Source organism: Thermobia domestica, chromosome 10 (genome assembly GCF_964235325.1).
Source record: "Thermobia domestica chromosome 10, izTheDome1.hap1.1, whole genome shotgun sequence".
NCBI lineage: Eukaryota > Metazoa > Arthropoda > Insecta > Zygentoma > Lepismatidae > Thermobia > Thermobia domestica.
The window spans coordinates 130,778,649-130,796,631 of record NC_137463.1 but is presented as its reverse complement, the minus strand read 5'-3'; the positions used below and the strand labels follow the sequence as shown (position 1 = coordinate 130,796,631).

The following is a 17,983-nucleotide window of genomic DNA, read 5'->3' as shown; positions in this document are numbered from 1 at the left end:
TGACATGGTAGGTGGATACTTTATTCTCTTGATCTAATACATTGTTATATAACTTTGTAACCGTTAATCGTTATTATGAACCTTCCATTCGTTAGTTAATTTGAAGTGCAACGTCCCGTTTTAGCACCGAGGCTACAGGGAATGCAGACCTCCAGAATGAAATGGGACCTGAACTACTTTAACGCTTCAATGCTCTTCATTTGCGTAACTCGAGGGAGATAAGCCTCCTAGATCATTGTGCCTCCCTTCTCGAGTTACATGCCTACCTCTGTGGGGAAAATTTGGTCTCAATATCTTACGTAGAACGAAATGATTATAGAAATGATAACCTCTGTCGGTTCCCCTTCCTCATGATTTCGAATCCGGGTCTTGCTCAAAGTTCGTCTTTTTAAATCGTACTATTGGATTTTTGTATGCAGAATCAACACAAGCTACTGTAGCCCAATATACTATTATTACATACTATTAATACTAAAAAGAAACTACATAATGAAATCGCTTTTTTATAATTTCATTTAACATTGCATTTATTTATTACCTTTATGTAAAACTTACCATATTTTAGGTTTATTTTGTACTGTCGCCTGCAAGCTAAAATCCATTTCTGGAGAAATTTCTCCTCTTTTTGAGGAAATCTAAAGTATTTTATATTAGTTCCCTTAGTTTTTCTGTAATAATTACTACAGCCGTACACTGCAAAGTTAGGTATTCTTGATATCATTTAAAAGAACAAAGAATTTCCACTTGTCACTTAAAGCCGCGCCTTTTCCCGTTGTCTCCTGCAAACCAGATGACATCACAGCCACGACAGCGCTCCAGGTGACATGCGCATGCAACCACCTTGTAGTCTTTCCACCATGAAACAGGCCTTATGTATTTTCAAGCAATTCTGCTGCATAACGATTCATGTTTGTATTGTTATTTTCCTGTGTGCAGATGTTATCAGAAATTGGTTTTATTCCTCGCCATGATCCATTAATTAAAGGTCTAAGCGGGCAAAGTATGTTGGAACTCTTTGCAAGTTTGCGAGGAATTCCAAAGAAACAACGGAAGAAGATGGTGAATAACTGGATACATATTATGGGTAAGTAACTAATTTTATATATATTTAATAGTAACTAATTTTATATAAGTCCGTCCATACACTTTATTATTATATTCTATAATATTTAGTACTTTATCACATCCGAATGAACAATAAGATTTATAAGTTCTTTATTCATGTGCTGACTGGCCACTTGTCACCTTACTGATATTTATAACCCATATAACTAGTCTCTGCATTTGTTTTGTGGAGTTGCTGTTGTGATTGCGTGAAGGAGTTGTCGAGAGGGGAAATATGATTGATTTTCTTACTTTACAAAGTGGACAGAATATAAGGAGATTAAAATACCCAGAGTCCATTTCTTGGTTTGTTGTGTTTTATTAATATTATTAAGGTGATTGTTGTGATTTGAAGTGGAGGATTTGAATGAAATCTTTACACAAAGTACATAATGCATTCCAATATTAGAACTAAATATAAAGGGCTAAAACGGTGTGGAAAAGAAAAAAAAAGTGTGCTCTTGTTGCATATAATAAAGTAACAAAAGGAGTTGCTTTCGTGGTACACTGGAGTGTGAGAACTGTTATTAAAATTGGTATATTTTATTCAGCCATACTGTTCAAACTATATATGTATAAACCAGTGGCGTATTTAGGGGGAGGGCTTCCGGGCTTAAGCCCCCCCGAAATCTTAGTTATTATAGTAAAGTGTATGAAATATTTTGCAGAAATTTCACATTTTCAGGCAAAGCCCCCCCCCCCCGAAAGTTAGCAAAGCCCTCCCCGAAACAAAATCGTAAATACGCCACTGGTATAAACCCACATTGTACACCAGGGACGTAGACAAGTGGCTGCCGTGCTCAACTTAGCCCACACTTAGTATAGTCATATGAATAATTGATTGTGCTAAAATACAGTATATTCCTTTTCTGCCTTACAATATAGTGTTAATTATATTTTGTCACAAGTATTATGAAGTCATGAAATACTACATATATATTTCCTAACCTGGGGTCCGCAAGCCACTCTGAAAAAGGAACACACAGTGGTGAGAAACCATTTTAAGTTAACTTAAATGACCGAATTAATAATGACAAGTGTGAGAAGTCTTGAATATTCGAACTACAAGAAATTGCCTATATTAAAACGGCATTTTTTCACCTGATTACGGAGTACGCATTATACCACTGCAAAGAAAAAAACACATACGCACACCCATATATATATATATATATATTCCATTTTCTCTCACTCAGTCACTTTAAGAGATGTGCACATAATCCTTCATGTCAAACTGATCAATTATTTTAGCACGTAGTATAACTTCACGTCTGCAAAAGAAACAACAAAGAGCGAAATTATCTTTTCAACTCAACTGACGGATGCTATCATTTAAAATACTTTGCCATTACATTCATCAGGCTGAATATAATCATACATCACACGTGGGAGGGGAGTGGGTTAAAATCTTGTGGATAGGCTGGACTAAATTTTGTTACTCCTAATCATTTATTTGACTGTTGATTTTTAAAGTTAACTTTTGTCACCAGAAGAGCCTATAAATATTAAACTCTTTCGAAAATCCAGGGAGGGACAATTGCCCCCTCTTGCCCCCCTCTGTGGGCGCCCATGCCTGTAGTTATTCTACAGAGATAAGACATAGCGGATTTGAAGTTGATCTGGCATTTCCAACGATATGCAATTTGTGGCAGTGGTAGCTTTGGAAGAGAAGCTATTGAGGGGAATTTCGGAATTAGTGTTGCCATCCAATTTCTTTAAATAACCTTAGCTTTCCCGAATTTCCTTCATAGCTTCCCTTCCAAAGATACCACTGCCACATGTTGCATACCGTTCAGAAAGCCATTCCATCACCTTTCAAATTCGATATGACTCACCTCCCTAGAGTAAATGAAGGGTGAGCAATACGAACAAAGTCAAAAATGGTTCACAATTTGTAGCTTTTAATCCGTTGAGATTAGGACCTGTGTTCATATAAACTTTTTTGGCTTAGAATCACCCATACAAACATTTCCCAAAATATTGCCCCTACCTCCTGGGATACCCTAGATAGATAGATAGATACAGGGTGTTCCAGAGTGACCCAGACACTACCTTTTTCTCAAGAATGGTACATGCTATCAAGTTGAAATAAAAATTTGCATCACAAATGTGGGTCCAAAGAATCCGTAGAAATTATTTACAAAATCCCGAAAGCCACCTTCGTAGTAATGGGAGGGCACATGCCCCGTTCTTGTGATTTTCAAATGAAACGATGTGTTTCGAATGCGCATTCGAGAAGGTGGGGAAAAAATAAGATTGCACTACAAAATATTTATCCGTACTACCTACCGTTCTCCATGTACCAATCGTTATTTTTTTTTTTTTAATGAAGGTGCGCGAAATAGACTATACGGAGTTTCCTATGCAAGATAATGTAAGCACCATCACAGTTTCGGGAAGTGCAAGATACACACTTTCCAATGATATGCCACATGGTGAATCAGGGTCTAAAAACAGAAGAAACTGCGTGACCCAAAAAAGAATTCCAAAGTAAGGTCACAACTCGAAAATTTCAAATGGAAAGGGGGTCGAGTAATACCTCGTTGCAAATGTCTCTTCAAATGTTAAATAACATGGGGAAGAAATATAAATTCTAACTGTGTATATTGTAAGGGATCCTTCACACTGTTGTGGGGCCTAAAGTGTGCCGCAGTGTGCAAAAGGTTGGGAAAGGATGACATATACCATAATTTTGGTGATACATAGTATTTACAAACTATTTTGTACTCAAATCTTGTAATCTTCATTTTATATATATCACGGAATTTCTTGTTGTTGCTGCTGCTGTTGTCCTGTTTGATCTTGACTTCATAGTTCATGCTTAGTAACGCAAGATAGTATTTCTGTCAATAACTCAAACCTAAAATATAAAGTTTAATTACTGAATGAAATCATATTCAAGATTTTCTTGTATTTACAAACAAAAAGTTTTATTGAAAATATATTTGGTTGAATCATCTTTACAAATCCATTTGTAGACCTGTGGTTCAGTTTCTTCACCCTTGTAGTGGTAATGAATATCTCCAAATTGTGTAGCATTGCATTGGTTTCTTAAGATCTGATATTGTAATTTGTGTAAAGATAAGGATAAGAACAATTTAGTTACATTCGTGTCTTGTGTTGCTAAAAAATAAGAAAATAAAAAATCTCATGAAATTTGAAATTACCTGCAATGTAAATTAAAGTAACTTATGGTCGTTAAGTTGCGAAGACATTGTGAATATAAATTGAAACCATCGAAGTGTTTTGCATTGAGCTTTCCAACATACATAATAATAAGCATTATGTCCACATGCTATTGAGCTTAAACTTTGCATTTATATATTAGTATATTTATAATGAATGCATTGAATTTTTAAGAATGCAATGTTGTGGTATAAAATTTGTTACAAAAATTCTAAGTCCAAATGAATAACAAACTCTTGCCCAGTTTTCTTATGCATTCCCGCAATACATGTATCAATCAATTAGTTGCTTCTAGTATTTATTCCAACTCCTCCCCGTCCTCCGCCTCTCCTTGTCTAAAGCAGTGTGTGTGACGTAGTACACTCTCCATTCAACTGAAAAAGAAACAGGAATCAAGTTTACAACGTTATAGCTTTAAAACAGTCTTTTCCACTCGTTTGTTCTGAAATATTTTTAAGAGCCTAAATTAAAGGAAAGTCACACAATCTTCCCAGAGCTTCATAAATATCTTTAGTTTCATTCTTTTCTTTCTTTAAAGAGTGCAAGCTAGTAAGATGCTCCCTAAGAAATCTATGGAAATTGCCAAAAGCTCTAAAATATCTACGGACAGAAACGAGTTTTATTCAATGATTCATTGAATTTCTTTTCAGTAAGTGCAAGCAAATGTTTCAGGGGCGCCATTTGGGCAGGACAGGAGGGTGTAATTCCCCCTCTTTTGAGCTTCATAAATACGTATTTTTTGATCAAAAGTATAGGAATACACGAATAAAAAGTGAAAATCTTATGTCGCCGGAGAATCTCTTCCCCCCCCCCCCCCCGAAAAAAGTCTAAAAGACACTGGTTTTAACAACAAACCTATAGAGCTATGAGAGCACATTGCTAAAGAGCTTACATTTGGTTTCAAGAGTCGAAGGTTTGATCTCAAGCCATATGACTTCTTGGGTGACATTGAGAGAGAGAGAGGGATTCAAGTATGGAAACAGAGAGGGATGATTTGTATACACAGATTTAGAATTGGGGAAAAAATGATCGGACAGCATTCGTATTATGACGAAAATTCTGATTTTGTGAAAGATAAGAAGGGAAGTTTTCGAACTGCGAGGATCACATTAGGCAGTTGTCGAATTAATGTGGAGAACTCTTTTAGAGCAGCAGATGATTACGAAAGGAGAGAAAGATCTTCAGAACTGAGGAATTAAGATTTTAAAAAATCTGATTTCGGCGACGGGTTTCGAACCACGAACCTTGTGGTTATCGAACCATGACTTTATCCATTCTGCTACGGAGAATTCTATTACTGGTTCACATACGTTTCCCTTAGCTGCGTTGAAAGCTACCTTAAGAGGATATTCCAAAAGTTGACTCGGTTTATGCGCCGTTCAGATAGGACGTAAACCTCTTGTAACTTAGTTACAATGTGCAAAATGAACTTCCTCTTCTTCAGGACACTTTTTAAAGCTTTAAAATTTGTTACTATTGTTTTAATTAAGTTACATTTGATAGAACCATCTGATAAAGTAGTGCCAAGCCCTGTGCGTCATTGTCTGTTAGGTGAATGGTTAATGTAAGTTACTCCTACGTGGATGGTCCGAGCTTCCAATCAAGACCATTCTTATTGATTATTTGATTTGAGCTACGCTCATACTGTATATTCCACAAGTTCAATTTTGAAGTAATGTAGTCACAGCTAGTTTAATTCGAAATAATTTTCCAATATTATATTTGTTACTAAATTTACATGGCACTCCTCACTGTTTGTAGCCCTGCATAAATGCAAAATTGTTTTAAAAGTATATTTTACTTTCAAGTTTTAATGTTTTTTTTTTAATTGTCCTTCAACTTTATTTTATAATTCATTTCTATTTCTTAATTATAACATATGTTCTATCTATATTGTATTCTATGTTACACGTTTATTATTTATATTTTATGTCTTACCTTTGAAGAGGAGCTTTTGACAATTCAGAGCAGTAGGGACATACACAAGATGCAGGCCTTTGCAATCAAGAGCTTTTGCCCCCACGAAATCACTACTTTTTTTTTTTTTTGTAAATTATATCTAATTTTATAGATGGTGATAGCAGGGGCGGATCCAGGGGAGTGTGTTTGGGGTGATCGCATCCCCTAGAATAGGGAACTTTTTATACTTTTTATTTTAAAAATAAAATATATCCTAAGTATTTTTCATCTTTGCATTATAAACGTAAATTAAAACCTAAAGTAGATAGGCCTTACTTTCTTAAGAAAGTTAATTTTACAGAAGAGCTCTATCTCATTTTCTATTTTTTCCTTTTCTTTCTTTTCTTTTCTTTCTTTCTTTCTTTCTTTTTTCTTTTCTTTTTTTGCAATCCGCTCTTACCTTGATTTGACTTCGAACGACCGCCCCTCCCAAACAATTATCCTGGATCCGCCCCTGGATGATAGACATTTTAGTAAAATACTGTATGCCCTCAATCGCTGAAATAAATTCCTGTCAAGCTTTCAATTGCTGAAATAAATTTCTGTCTACGGCCCTGCAAAACAGTGACGATTTTAGGGAGTGATCAGTTAGTAATGCCTCCCTGGAGCAACGACACTTCCCCAGAAGTCATATCTCCGATAATTCAGAATGTGATTTGTGCATCATCACTTTTCACTCTCAGTGTCTTGAAACGCACCAAAAAGGAACTGTTCCGAAGTATTTACTGGTTCTCCCTATGACCCCATTTCAATATGGCCAACCTTGGACATATACACATCTGAAATATCACCTTTTATGTCAGTGAACCCGAAAACTATCCATTCGACACAAATATAGGATATTTTCGATTCTTTATTCCTGTCACTCTCCCATTGTCAACTCGAAGCCAACCAAGGCTTATTTTGGACTTACGCAGCATCCACAGTGTCACTTTTCATCTTTGCATATGAATTCGACATTAATTTCGTTCGTATTTGACTACTTTTACATGTCACCTTCAACTCTTGGTAGGGATTTTTTCAGTATCTCGCCCACACAACTATGGAGAAATTTCAACCAACTAAGTATAATTATAAATTATCATCTGAAACACAACAGTACGAGTGATCTTTTTCGCAGAGGAATTCGTTAACTACTGTTTCAATATCAATGTATTGGCTTTTTTTGCTGTCCATGCTGAAGATTGCCAAAGGGCTAAACTTCATCTGCTCTATTGTGCAATGAATATAGGTTTTAGTGGTTTAATTTACTGAATACTCGCTTAGATGTTGCTCTCGTCACAGAAAAAGTGATATACAGTTATAAAAGAAAAGTGAAATGAAATATCTAATTTTTACGTCCCACGATTATGCCGATTATGCTAATGGAGAGAGTAATGGTGAGAAATAAATGGAATTGTTTAATGAAAAAAGTGGGAGGAAACGGGAGAAACCCGAGGACACTCATGCACACGGTGTTTGTCCATAATAAAGTTCATTCGGCGTGAGCTGGGATCGAGCCAAGGACCCCATGCACCATAGGTAAAGTTATAAAAGAATAGGCGTCTAAACAAATACGGAACACTACTATCAATGAGAGTTATATAAGATTAAATTTTTAGTTATTTCATTCTATGTTAACATTTCAATCAATCTTGTTATTCATTACTGTTCAAAAACTTAAAGTTGTTGCTGCAAGGACGTGATAAATCTTTTCAGAAGACTTCGCAGTCCCCTCCACAGCTTCTTTTTCATGTAAGGCTAAAGTAGTCTCATTTTATACATCGAGGAAAAATAGTGGAATTACGAATTTTCAATGGGCCCCGTTTTACTCTGGGCTCCCTCAACGCACTGGCGTTAGTTCCGTCACTGTTCAGGATGCATGATGCAGCTTCTGCTTTTAGGAATACTTTCTAAGGCAGTACGAGTTTTGTTTTTTAACTGCTGTGTGAATTAAGTTGTATTTGCTAGAAGTGTCGGTTAAAGGAAACTAAAGATCCTACACTCAAACACAAATAATCTCTTTCGAAACTCTAATGGAAAACGAAACGAATCGTCCTAAACATGTTACGCTTTTGAAGAGAAAAAGAGCAAAGCAGTAGTTGCACATACGCTTAATGGTGTTTCTTGGATACAAATTTATAACTTACAAAAGTCATGTTCACGTCATGGTTTGATAGATGAAGGGTTAGTAAAAGGAATTCTTACGCTGGTGGTCGTGGGTTCGAATCTCTGCTCTTCTTGTTACTTTTTTCTCTTAGCTACACTTAGTTTGTGCATTCCAAACCTCGAAGTTTGGTTTGGATTATTTATGAAAGCAGGTAGAGAATTAATTGTAGTCGAAATTAGTTTCAAATATGAGATTATAATTGCATATTTTGTCTTTAACTTATTACGTATCAATTTTATATCAAATTTTCCAGTCTTTATTTAATTCATCTTCCGGTGTAATACAATGAACATTTGCAGAGCGACGTTAGTCGGACGAAAGTACTATATTCCATTGTTACTCTAATATACCTAGGTATTTGTTCATATATTTATAAATTGTTTACTAAGTAAAAACTTATAGCGGTCCACATTATGTGTCATATAATATACCGTACGAAGGCGGACATAGCAGAAGGCGTATTGCAAATATCCCTGGTGATAAAAAGTAGGGGTCTTCTTCACTAGATTTGAACCACTGTTACAGGCGGTTTTGTTTTACATAGCAAGCATAATGCCACTCGGCCACCAAGTCTCGCACGTTAGTCTCTTTATTAATGCAGAACATACTGAGACATTTATATTCACTGGTGTCGCGTAATGTATTTCATAAACTTTTGTTAATAAGTGCGTCGAATTAGGTAGCCCTCGAGAGGGCTGATGGTGTTGTGGGCGAGCATTTATTAATAGTGTGTATAGTCCCCTTGGGACTCGATTACAGCTGCCATACGCGGTGGCATTGAATTCACCAGGCGAGAGATATAGCGTTGGGTGCAACAGATCGACCACGCATCTTCAACACGCTCCCAAAGATCATTAGATGTTCGTGGAGGATTGTTCGACCAGGTTTCCCGCAATGTTCTTGCAACAGAGGCCCACATATTTTCAATAGGGTTCAGGTCTGCTCCATGAGAAACCCAGTCAACTATTTCGACATCAGGTTGCCTCTGCAACCATGTCTGAACCACATTTGAATTATGTATCGAGCTATTGTCCTGTTGCAAATATAATATGCCGTCACCTACATGAGCTTTTATTTCCGGAAGCGTTTCATTCAGATGTTCCACATACTTGTGGGCGTTTAGGCGACCAGGAATCCTGTAGATTCCTCCGAAATTTGCTGCCTTGCATATCCATGCCCAACAGTGGACAGTTACATGTCCCATTCGACCAGAACGGGAAACGTATTCAGAGGCATACCTATTTCCAAGGGGGCGGTAAACACGCTTCGGCCCGAAGTTTGCACTGGAAAATATTTTTTCGTCTGTGAAAACGACCTCGTCCCACACACGTGCAATATTTAACTGTGCAAACGCCAGAAGGTCAACCATGTGGTCTTCTGTTAGTCGCTCCTTAACAGCTGCCCTGTATGATCTCAAACCAAACGATTTGAGTCTATGACGGACAGTCGTAACATCGCCTGGGAAATTGGTTTCCTCTCGTAACTGTCGGGCAGACATGAAAGGGTGCTCATGGCATTGGGCAATTACACTCTGGTCTTCTTCGGCAGAGGAAACTCTTTGTCGCCCATTTCCTCTTTTACGTCTTACATCTCCTGTTTCCTCAGATCTCCTCCACCACCTCTGTGCTGTAGCACGGTTAACGCCATATCTCGCGCCTGCCTCGCTATAGTTCATGCCCGCATGCTCAATTAAAGCAATCACGCTGCTTTTAACAGAAGCTTCGTAGTGAGCCATTTTCACACCAGAAGCAAAATGATAGCTTTGCTTAGGTGTTTGAACGGAACGTGCTTCATGTGACGTCACGTAACAAGGCGAAGTTTCCTCTCATTGCTGTAGACGATATCGTACACCCTCTTCTGGGTGTTTCGTGACGGTAAAAGTGCTTTTAAGCAGTTCATGGGGACCGCTTTGAAATCAAATATAAAGTATGAGAATTAAATTTGTCATATCTGTAGTTTGGTGTAGAGACAAAACAAAATTGGAAACCAAAGGTTTAAGAACAACTCAGATTATTAATATAAAACAAGTCAAAGATTATTAACTTGTATTATCATACAAGAAATGCGAGAATTTTGAAACAAAGAAAAATAACTTAGAAATTTGCAACGGAAGACAAAAAAAACTAACTTAAACACACTAAAGGGTATGAGTAGGGGGATTAATGGGGACGTCAGCAATGAGGCTATATGTCCCCGTCTCGATTAACGGGAGGGATGGATTTTACCATTTCACTTTGACGGAATAACGTAGACGATGGAGAGGAGGGGGAATATACATAACAGCTATAAATATAAAAATAAAAGTGACAATGTTCGGTGGTGAATAACTCTTGAACTACCCGATCGTTCTCAATCACATTTTGAACATAGATGAAATTCGAACCTGGGAAGCTTTTTGTTATTTCATTTTGATATTAGAACTTGCGGAAGAGAAGGGGAGGGTAAATATATGAAAATGAATAAAACTTAATAACTCTTGAACAATCCGACTGATCCCAATCAATCAAACATTCAATATAGATAAGGTTCGGACCTGGGATGTTTTCATTTTTTGCCTTGAGGGCACAATGTAGGGGAGGGGAAGGGGGGACTATGTAAAAAAAAATAAAAATAAAAATGCTGTCTTGGTGACTTCATCACGCTTAAACCACCGAACTGATCTTAATCAAATTATCAACATAGATGAGGTTCGGACCTGGGGTGGTTTTTATCATATCCCTTTGATGGTAGAACGTAGGGTAGGAGGAGGGGAGGGGAAATATCTATAAAAATGAATAAAACTTAACAACTCTTGAACCACCTGACCGATCTCGATCTAATTTTCAACATAGACGACGTTCGGGCCTAGAAACTTTTGTTTTAATATTTTCACTTTGACGGTAGAACATGGGAGAGGATAAGAGAAGGGGAGATTAATATATAAAAATAAATAGAAAAACTCTTGAACCATCCAACAGATTTCGATCAAATTTTCAACGTACATGACATTCGGGCCTGAGATAATTTTTGCCATACCGTGCCCCCAACATGGAGAGGGGAGAGGGATACATAAAATCATCGAAAATGACCAATATCAAAGAGTGCTTTAGTAATAGTAAAACCATAACATATTACTATTTTTCTTTAATTTAGCCCAGCGAAATCGGGGTGCGACTTAGATTCGAGGACGTCTTAAGTTCGAGTAGTTATCGAGAAATAATTAAAGATATTAACGCGTTATTGAATTACTTTGCTAATAATAATAATAATAATACTAATAATAATCCTTCGTTTCTACAATTGTCGGTTTATGTGATATTGTTACATATTACAAATTTAAATTTATATGTAAAAACAATAATTAAAATGATAATAAATCAGAGAATTATTCCGAACTAATAATAATAATAATAATAATAATAATAATAATAATAATAATAATAATAATAATAATAATAATAATAATAACTATTATTATTATTAGTAGTAGTAGTAGTATTAGTATTAGTATTATTATTATTAAAGATTTGATCATTCAAATATTGCAAGATCAAAATATTCAAATACCTTAAGACAATTAAACGTGTGTCATCGCCGACTAATGATCACCAAAATTTCTAAATTTAAACAAAATATTCACACATGGTTCCGACTTGAGAACCTCCAGATTATTAGCTAGCGCCTTGAGCACAGATCCACGCTCTATATGCGCTAAATGGTATGTTTTAGTATGTTTAAATTAGATTTCCTTGCCTCCAGTTACAAAATTCTAAGTTAGTATTATTCGTTCTTTCAAAATTTCTTTCAATTTTTTTTAATCATATAAGTCAATAATCTTTGGCATAGTTTATATTAATAACGTGTTTGTTCTTGAACCTTTCGTTCGCTATTTGGTTTCTTCTCCACACCAAATACAGATATGATACGTTTAATTCTCATACTTGACATTTGGTTTCAAAGCAGTCACCATTATCTGGTAAAGCAATTTTGTTCGCCACGATTCATGAGTTTTGTAACAAAACACGTCAAGAAATGAGTTAAATGAAGGCTGCAAGAGTTTATATCAAAGTTGAGTATTGTGAGCTAGTGACAAGCATGTAATAACGTCTCGTATTTGAAAATAATGTTAGCTACTTTTAATTCACTAACTAGTATTAGATTTAATTCAAGCTTAAAGAATTGGAATGAACAAACTCAGTGTAGCTTAAAGAAACAAAACGTAAGAAGAACGGACGAGATTCGAACCCTGGACCACCAGTACAAAATTTCTGTTCACTAACCCCTCACCTAACAAGCCATCAACTTCTATAAGTTTTAAATTTGCAAGCAAATGATACCATTGTACGTTTGTACAATCAATGTTTTGCTGTTTTCCTCTTCAAGAACGTAACATGTTTACGACGATTCGTTTCGTTTTCCATTAGAGCTTCTAGAGAGATGATTTGTGTTTGAGTATATGATCTTTTGTTTCCTTTAACCGACAGTTCTAGCAAATACAACTCAATTGCAACAGCTGTAAAAAAAAAAAAAAAAAAAAAAAAAAAAAAAAAACTCCATCGTGCACCCTGAACAGTGACGGGAGTGCGTTGGGAGAGGCCATTGAAGATTCGTAACTCCACTTTGAAGGGTTTTAATTAATTTCACACTTTTTCCTCAATGTCTAAAATATAACTACTTAGCCTTAGATGAAAAGGAAGTTGTGAAGGAGCTATAGACTGTGAAGTCTACCGAAAACATTTATCACGTCCTTGCAGCAACTATTTCCAGCAAAAGGGAATAAGTAAATCAGACCTAAGTTTTCAGAAACGCTAAAAAACCTTCCCGAGGCGTATTTGTATTTGTTTCAACACGTGTATAACTGATTAATTCTAGCAAAAGAACTGACAAACTCTAAGACAAGAAGAAGAATCTTGTATTGTAGCACTGCAATTGGTGAGAAAAGCTTAAAAGTGGAAAAAATATTTTTATGTACTTATCCTCTTTTTCCAATCAGTGGTTCAATTATGAGCCTATATTTTTGAGGTGTTAAAAATAATAATAAGAAGAAGAAAACTTATTAACTGGTAGGTTACGCTGGACTCTTAATTGTGTATATGGAATAATGGAACGTGGGGTTATACAGAGGATTTTGGATTTCTGTCGGCGATCAATTAATCTTTATCCTAGTAGGGAATACTGGTGCGTCCGGATTTCGAACAGTAATGAAGATGAAGATTGATTGAAATTTCAACTTAGAATGAAATAAATAAAAATCTAATCTTATACAACTCTCATTAATAGTAGTGTTCCGTATTTGTTTAGACGCCTATTCTTTTATAACTTTACCTATGGTGCATGGAGTTGTTGGTTAGATCCCAGCTCGCGCTGAATAAACTTTATTATGGACAAACACCTTGTGCATGAGTTTTCTCGGGTTTCTCCAGTTTCCTCCCACTTTCATCATTAAACGATTTTATTCGTTAATCACCATCACTGTCTCCATTAGCGTAGTCGGCATAACGTGGGATGTAAAACTTAAATATTTCGTTTCGTTTTTCTTTTATAACTATATCTCACTTTTCCTGTGACGAGAGCATCATCTAAGCGAGTATTCAGTAAATTAAACCACTAAAACCTATATTCATTGCACAATAGTGCAGATGAAGTTTAGCCCTTTGGCAATCTTCAGCATGGACAGCAAAAAAAGCCAATACATTGATATTGAAACAGTAGTTAACGAATTCCTCTGCGAAAAAGATCACTCGTACTGTTGTGTTTCAGATGATAATTTATAATTATACTTAGTTGGTTGAAATTTCTCCATAGTTGTGTGGGCGAGATACTGAAAAAATCCCTACCAAGAGTTGAAGGTGACATGTAAAAGTAGTCAAATACGAACGAAATTAGTGTCGAATTCATGTGCAAAGATGAAAAGTGACACTGTGGATGCTGCGTAAGTCCAAAATAAGCCTTGGTTGGCTTCGAGCTGACAATGGGAAAGTGACAGGAATAAAGAATCGAAAATATCCTATATTTGTGTCGAATGGATAGTTTTCGGGATCACTGACATAAAAGGTGATATTTCAGATGTGTATATGTCCAAGGTTGGCCATATTGAAATGGGGTCATAGGGAGAACCAGTAAATACTTCGGAACAGTTCCTTTTTGGTGCGTTTCAAGACACTGAGAGTGAAAAGTGATGATGCACAAATCACATTCTGAATTATCTGAGATATGACTACTGGGGAAGTGTCGTTGCTCCAGGGAGGCATTACTAACTGATCACTCCCTAAAATCGTCACTGTTTTGCAGGGCCGTAGACAGAAATTTATTTCAGCGATCGAAAGCTTGACAGGAATTTATTTCAGTGATTGAGGGCATACAGTATTTTACTAAAATGTCTATCATCCAGGGGCGGATCCAGGATAATTGTTTGGGAGGGGCGGTCGTTCGAAGTCAAATCAAGGTAAGAGCGGGTTGCAAAAAAAGAAAAGAAAAAAGAAAGAAAGAAAGAAAGAAAGAAAGAAAAGAAAAGAAAGAAAAGAAAAAAATAGAAAATGAGAAAGAGCTCTTCTGTAGAATTAACTTTCTTAAGAAAGTAAGGCCTATCTACTTTAGGTTTTAATTTACGTTTATAATACAAAGATGAAAAATACTTAGGATATGTTTTATTTTTAAAATAAAAAGTATAAAAAGTTCCCTATTCTAGGGGATGCGATCACCCCAAACACACTCCCCTGGATCCGCCCCTGCTATCACCATCTATAAAATTATTTCGAATATAATATTGGAAAATTATTTCGAATTAAACTAGCTGTGACTACATTACTTCAAAATTGAACTTGTGGAATATACAGTATGAGCGTAGCTCAAATCAAATAATCAATAAGAATGGTCTTGATTGGAAGCTCGGACCATCCACGTAGGAGTAACTTACATTAACCATTCACCTAACAGACAATGACGCACAGGGCTTGGCACTACTTTATCAGATGGTTCTATCAAATGTAACTTAATTAAAACAATAGTAACAAATTTTAAAGCTTTAAAAAGTGTCCTGAAGAAGAGGAAGTTCATTTTGCACATTGTAACTAAGTTACAAGAGGTTTACGTCCTATCTGAACGGCGCATCCACCTAGTCAACTTTTGAAATCTTCCCTGAAGGTAGCTTTCAAGGCAGCTAAGGGAAACGTATGTGAACCAGTAATAGAATTCTCCGTAGCAGAATGGATAAAGTCATGGTTCGATAACCACAAAGTTCGTGGTTCAAAACCCGTCGCTGAAATCAGATTTTTTAAAATCTTAATTCCTCAGTTCTGAAGATCTTTCTCTCCTTTCGTAATCATCTGATGCTCTAAAAAGAGTTCTCCACATTAATTCGACAACTGCCTAATGTGATCCTCGCAGTTCGAAAACTTCTCTTGTTATCTTTCACAAAATCAGAATTTTCGTCATAATACGAATGCTGTCCGATCATTTTTTCCCCAATTCTAAATCTGTGTATACAAATCATCCCTCTCTGTTTCCATACTTGAATCCCTCTCTCTCTCTCAATGTCACCCAAGAAGTCATATGGCTTGAGATCAAACCTTCGACTCTTGAAACCAAATGTAAGCTCTTTAGCAATGTGCTCTCATAGCTCTATAGGTTTGTTGTTAAAACCAGTGTCTTTTAGACTTTTTTCGGGGGGGGGGGGGGGGGAAGAGATTCTCCGGCGACATAAGATTTTCACTTTTTATTCGTGTATTACTATACATTTGATCAAAAAATACGTATTTGTGAAACTCAAAAGAGGGGGAATTACACCCTCCTGTCCTACCCAAATGACGCCCCTGAAACATTTGCTTGCGCTTACTGAAAAGAAATTCAATGAATCATTGAATAAAACTCGTTTCTGTCCGTAGATATTTTAGAGCTCTTGGCAATTTCCATAGATTTCTTAGGGAGCATCTTACTAGCTTGCACTCTTTAAAGAAAGAAAAGAATGAAACTAAAGATATTTATGAAGCTCTGGGAAGATTGTGTGACTTTCCTTTAACCCACAAACGCTCCTTGTGCCACCAGTGACCCACTTTATTTTTCACTACGTTACATGGGCTATATCATTCATTTAGCCAAACCCCCGTTGTTCCACTTTAGGCACACTACCCGTTCTCTTGTTATACGAATTTCGTTCAATTTTCTTCTCAGGTTTTCGATGTAACACGGTATTGTTCAAGGCAGTTGCTAACAAATAAAACTGGTCTTGGGCGTTTGTGGGTTAATTTAGGCTCTTAAAAATGTTTCAGAACAAACGAACGGAAAAGACTGTTTTAAAGCTATAACGTTGTAAACTTGATTCCTGTTTCTTTTTCAGCTGAATGTAAAGAGTGTACTACGTCACACACACTGCTTTAGACAAGGAGAGGTGGAGGACGGGGAGGAGTTGGAATAAATACTAGAAGCAACTAATCGAGTGATACATGTATTGCGGGAATGCATAAGAAAACTGGGCAAGAGTTTGTTATTCATTTGGACTTAGAATTTTTGTAACAAATTTTATGCCGCGGACTGTACGTACGGAGAAAGACTGTGATACCTTTGAGTATGGCTGATACTTTTGCTAAGCCATTGTTTTTACAGATGAAAGGTTTTGCTAATCACTAACGAATAATATAGTTGTTAATACAGTTGACTCCCTGTTATCGGATCATCACGTTACCAGGATCTGGTTGGATAACAGAAAATGTCAGTAAAAGAAAATCCACCATTTTATAGCCCCTTAAATCTTATATCTCTGTAACAGTTTGATCAGACCTATAATGAATAAAGTTAGCTTTCTACAATCAGAAGTTTCGATCACAAACTGCTCCAGTACAGTAGCGTCATTTCATGTTTTGCTTGGAGGGAGAGGAAGCAAGACTCTCCAAAATACATAGTCTCATATTTTTTTCATTAGTATATTATTAGCAAAATTTCTAGTTTGGTGGGGAGAGTCAATGAAAGTCCAAGCACACGCTTAAGACGAACACAAATTGTAAATAAAAATTACGTATAATAAAGTGATAACATCGTAAAATAAATACGAAATAATCTATGAATCCAAAAGAGCGGAATAGAAAGATAGTAACATTGGTACAAATTGAAATTGAATATAAATATGAAAATAACAACTTCTTCAGGTGAAGTGGTTATGGTCTAATGGTTAAGAAGATAGATTTCCAATCTAAAGGGCAGCAGTTTGATTTCATAGAAGAATTTTCTTGCGGTGCTTGATAGGCCTTGCTAAACGAATTAATATTTTACGGTAAAATAAGATAGTTATGCTATCTTTGTTGACGACATATTGAAGTTTGTGCGGTCACGAATACGGTAAGGTTTGATTTAGTCTTTTGTCGTGTGAACTTTCACAACTTTTGGATCGATGACTCCAAATTTTAGCGCAATCGGATCTTTTTGTTTTTACTTTTTTTCTTTGAACTGAGGATATACGAAGACGGATCCCACAGTTTAACGTATAATCCGTATCACTCGTTACCATCTGAAATCGAGATCAGGATCAGACGTACCAATTGTGGAATAGAAACGAGTTATAATACGGGATTTTGTTTTCCAAATTTAAAGTCACTTTATACACACTAATTAGCG

At 36.1% G+C, this 17,983-nt stretch overlaps 1 protein-coding gene across 1 annotated transcript in view; it reads left to right on the top strand.

The window, feature by feature from the left end:
• LOC145662083 (phospholipid-transporting ATPase ABCA3-like) overlaps positions 1 to 17,983 on the top strand; it is a 314,987-nt gene that overhangs the window by 125,820 nt on the left and 171,184 nt on the right. Inside the window, exon 3 of the mRNA XM_081727423.1 lies at positions 937 to 1,084. Coding sequence (XP_081583549.1) covers positions 937 to 1,084 — 148 coding nt within the window. The remainder of the gene's footprint in view (positions 1 to 936; positions 1,085 to 17,983) is intronic.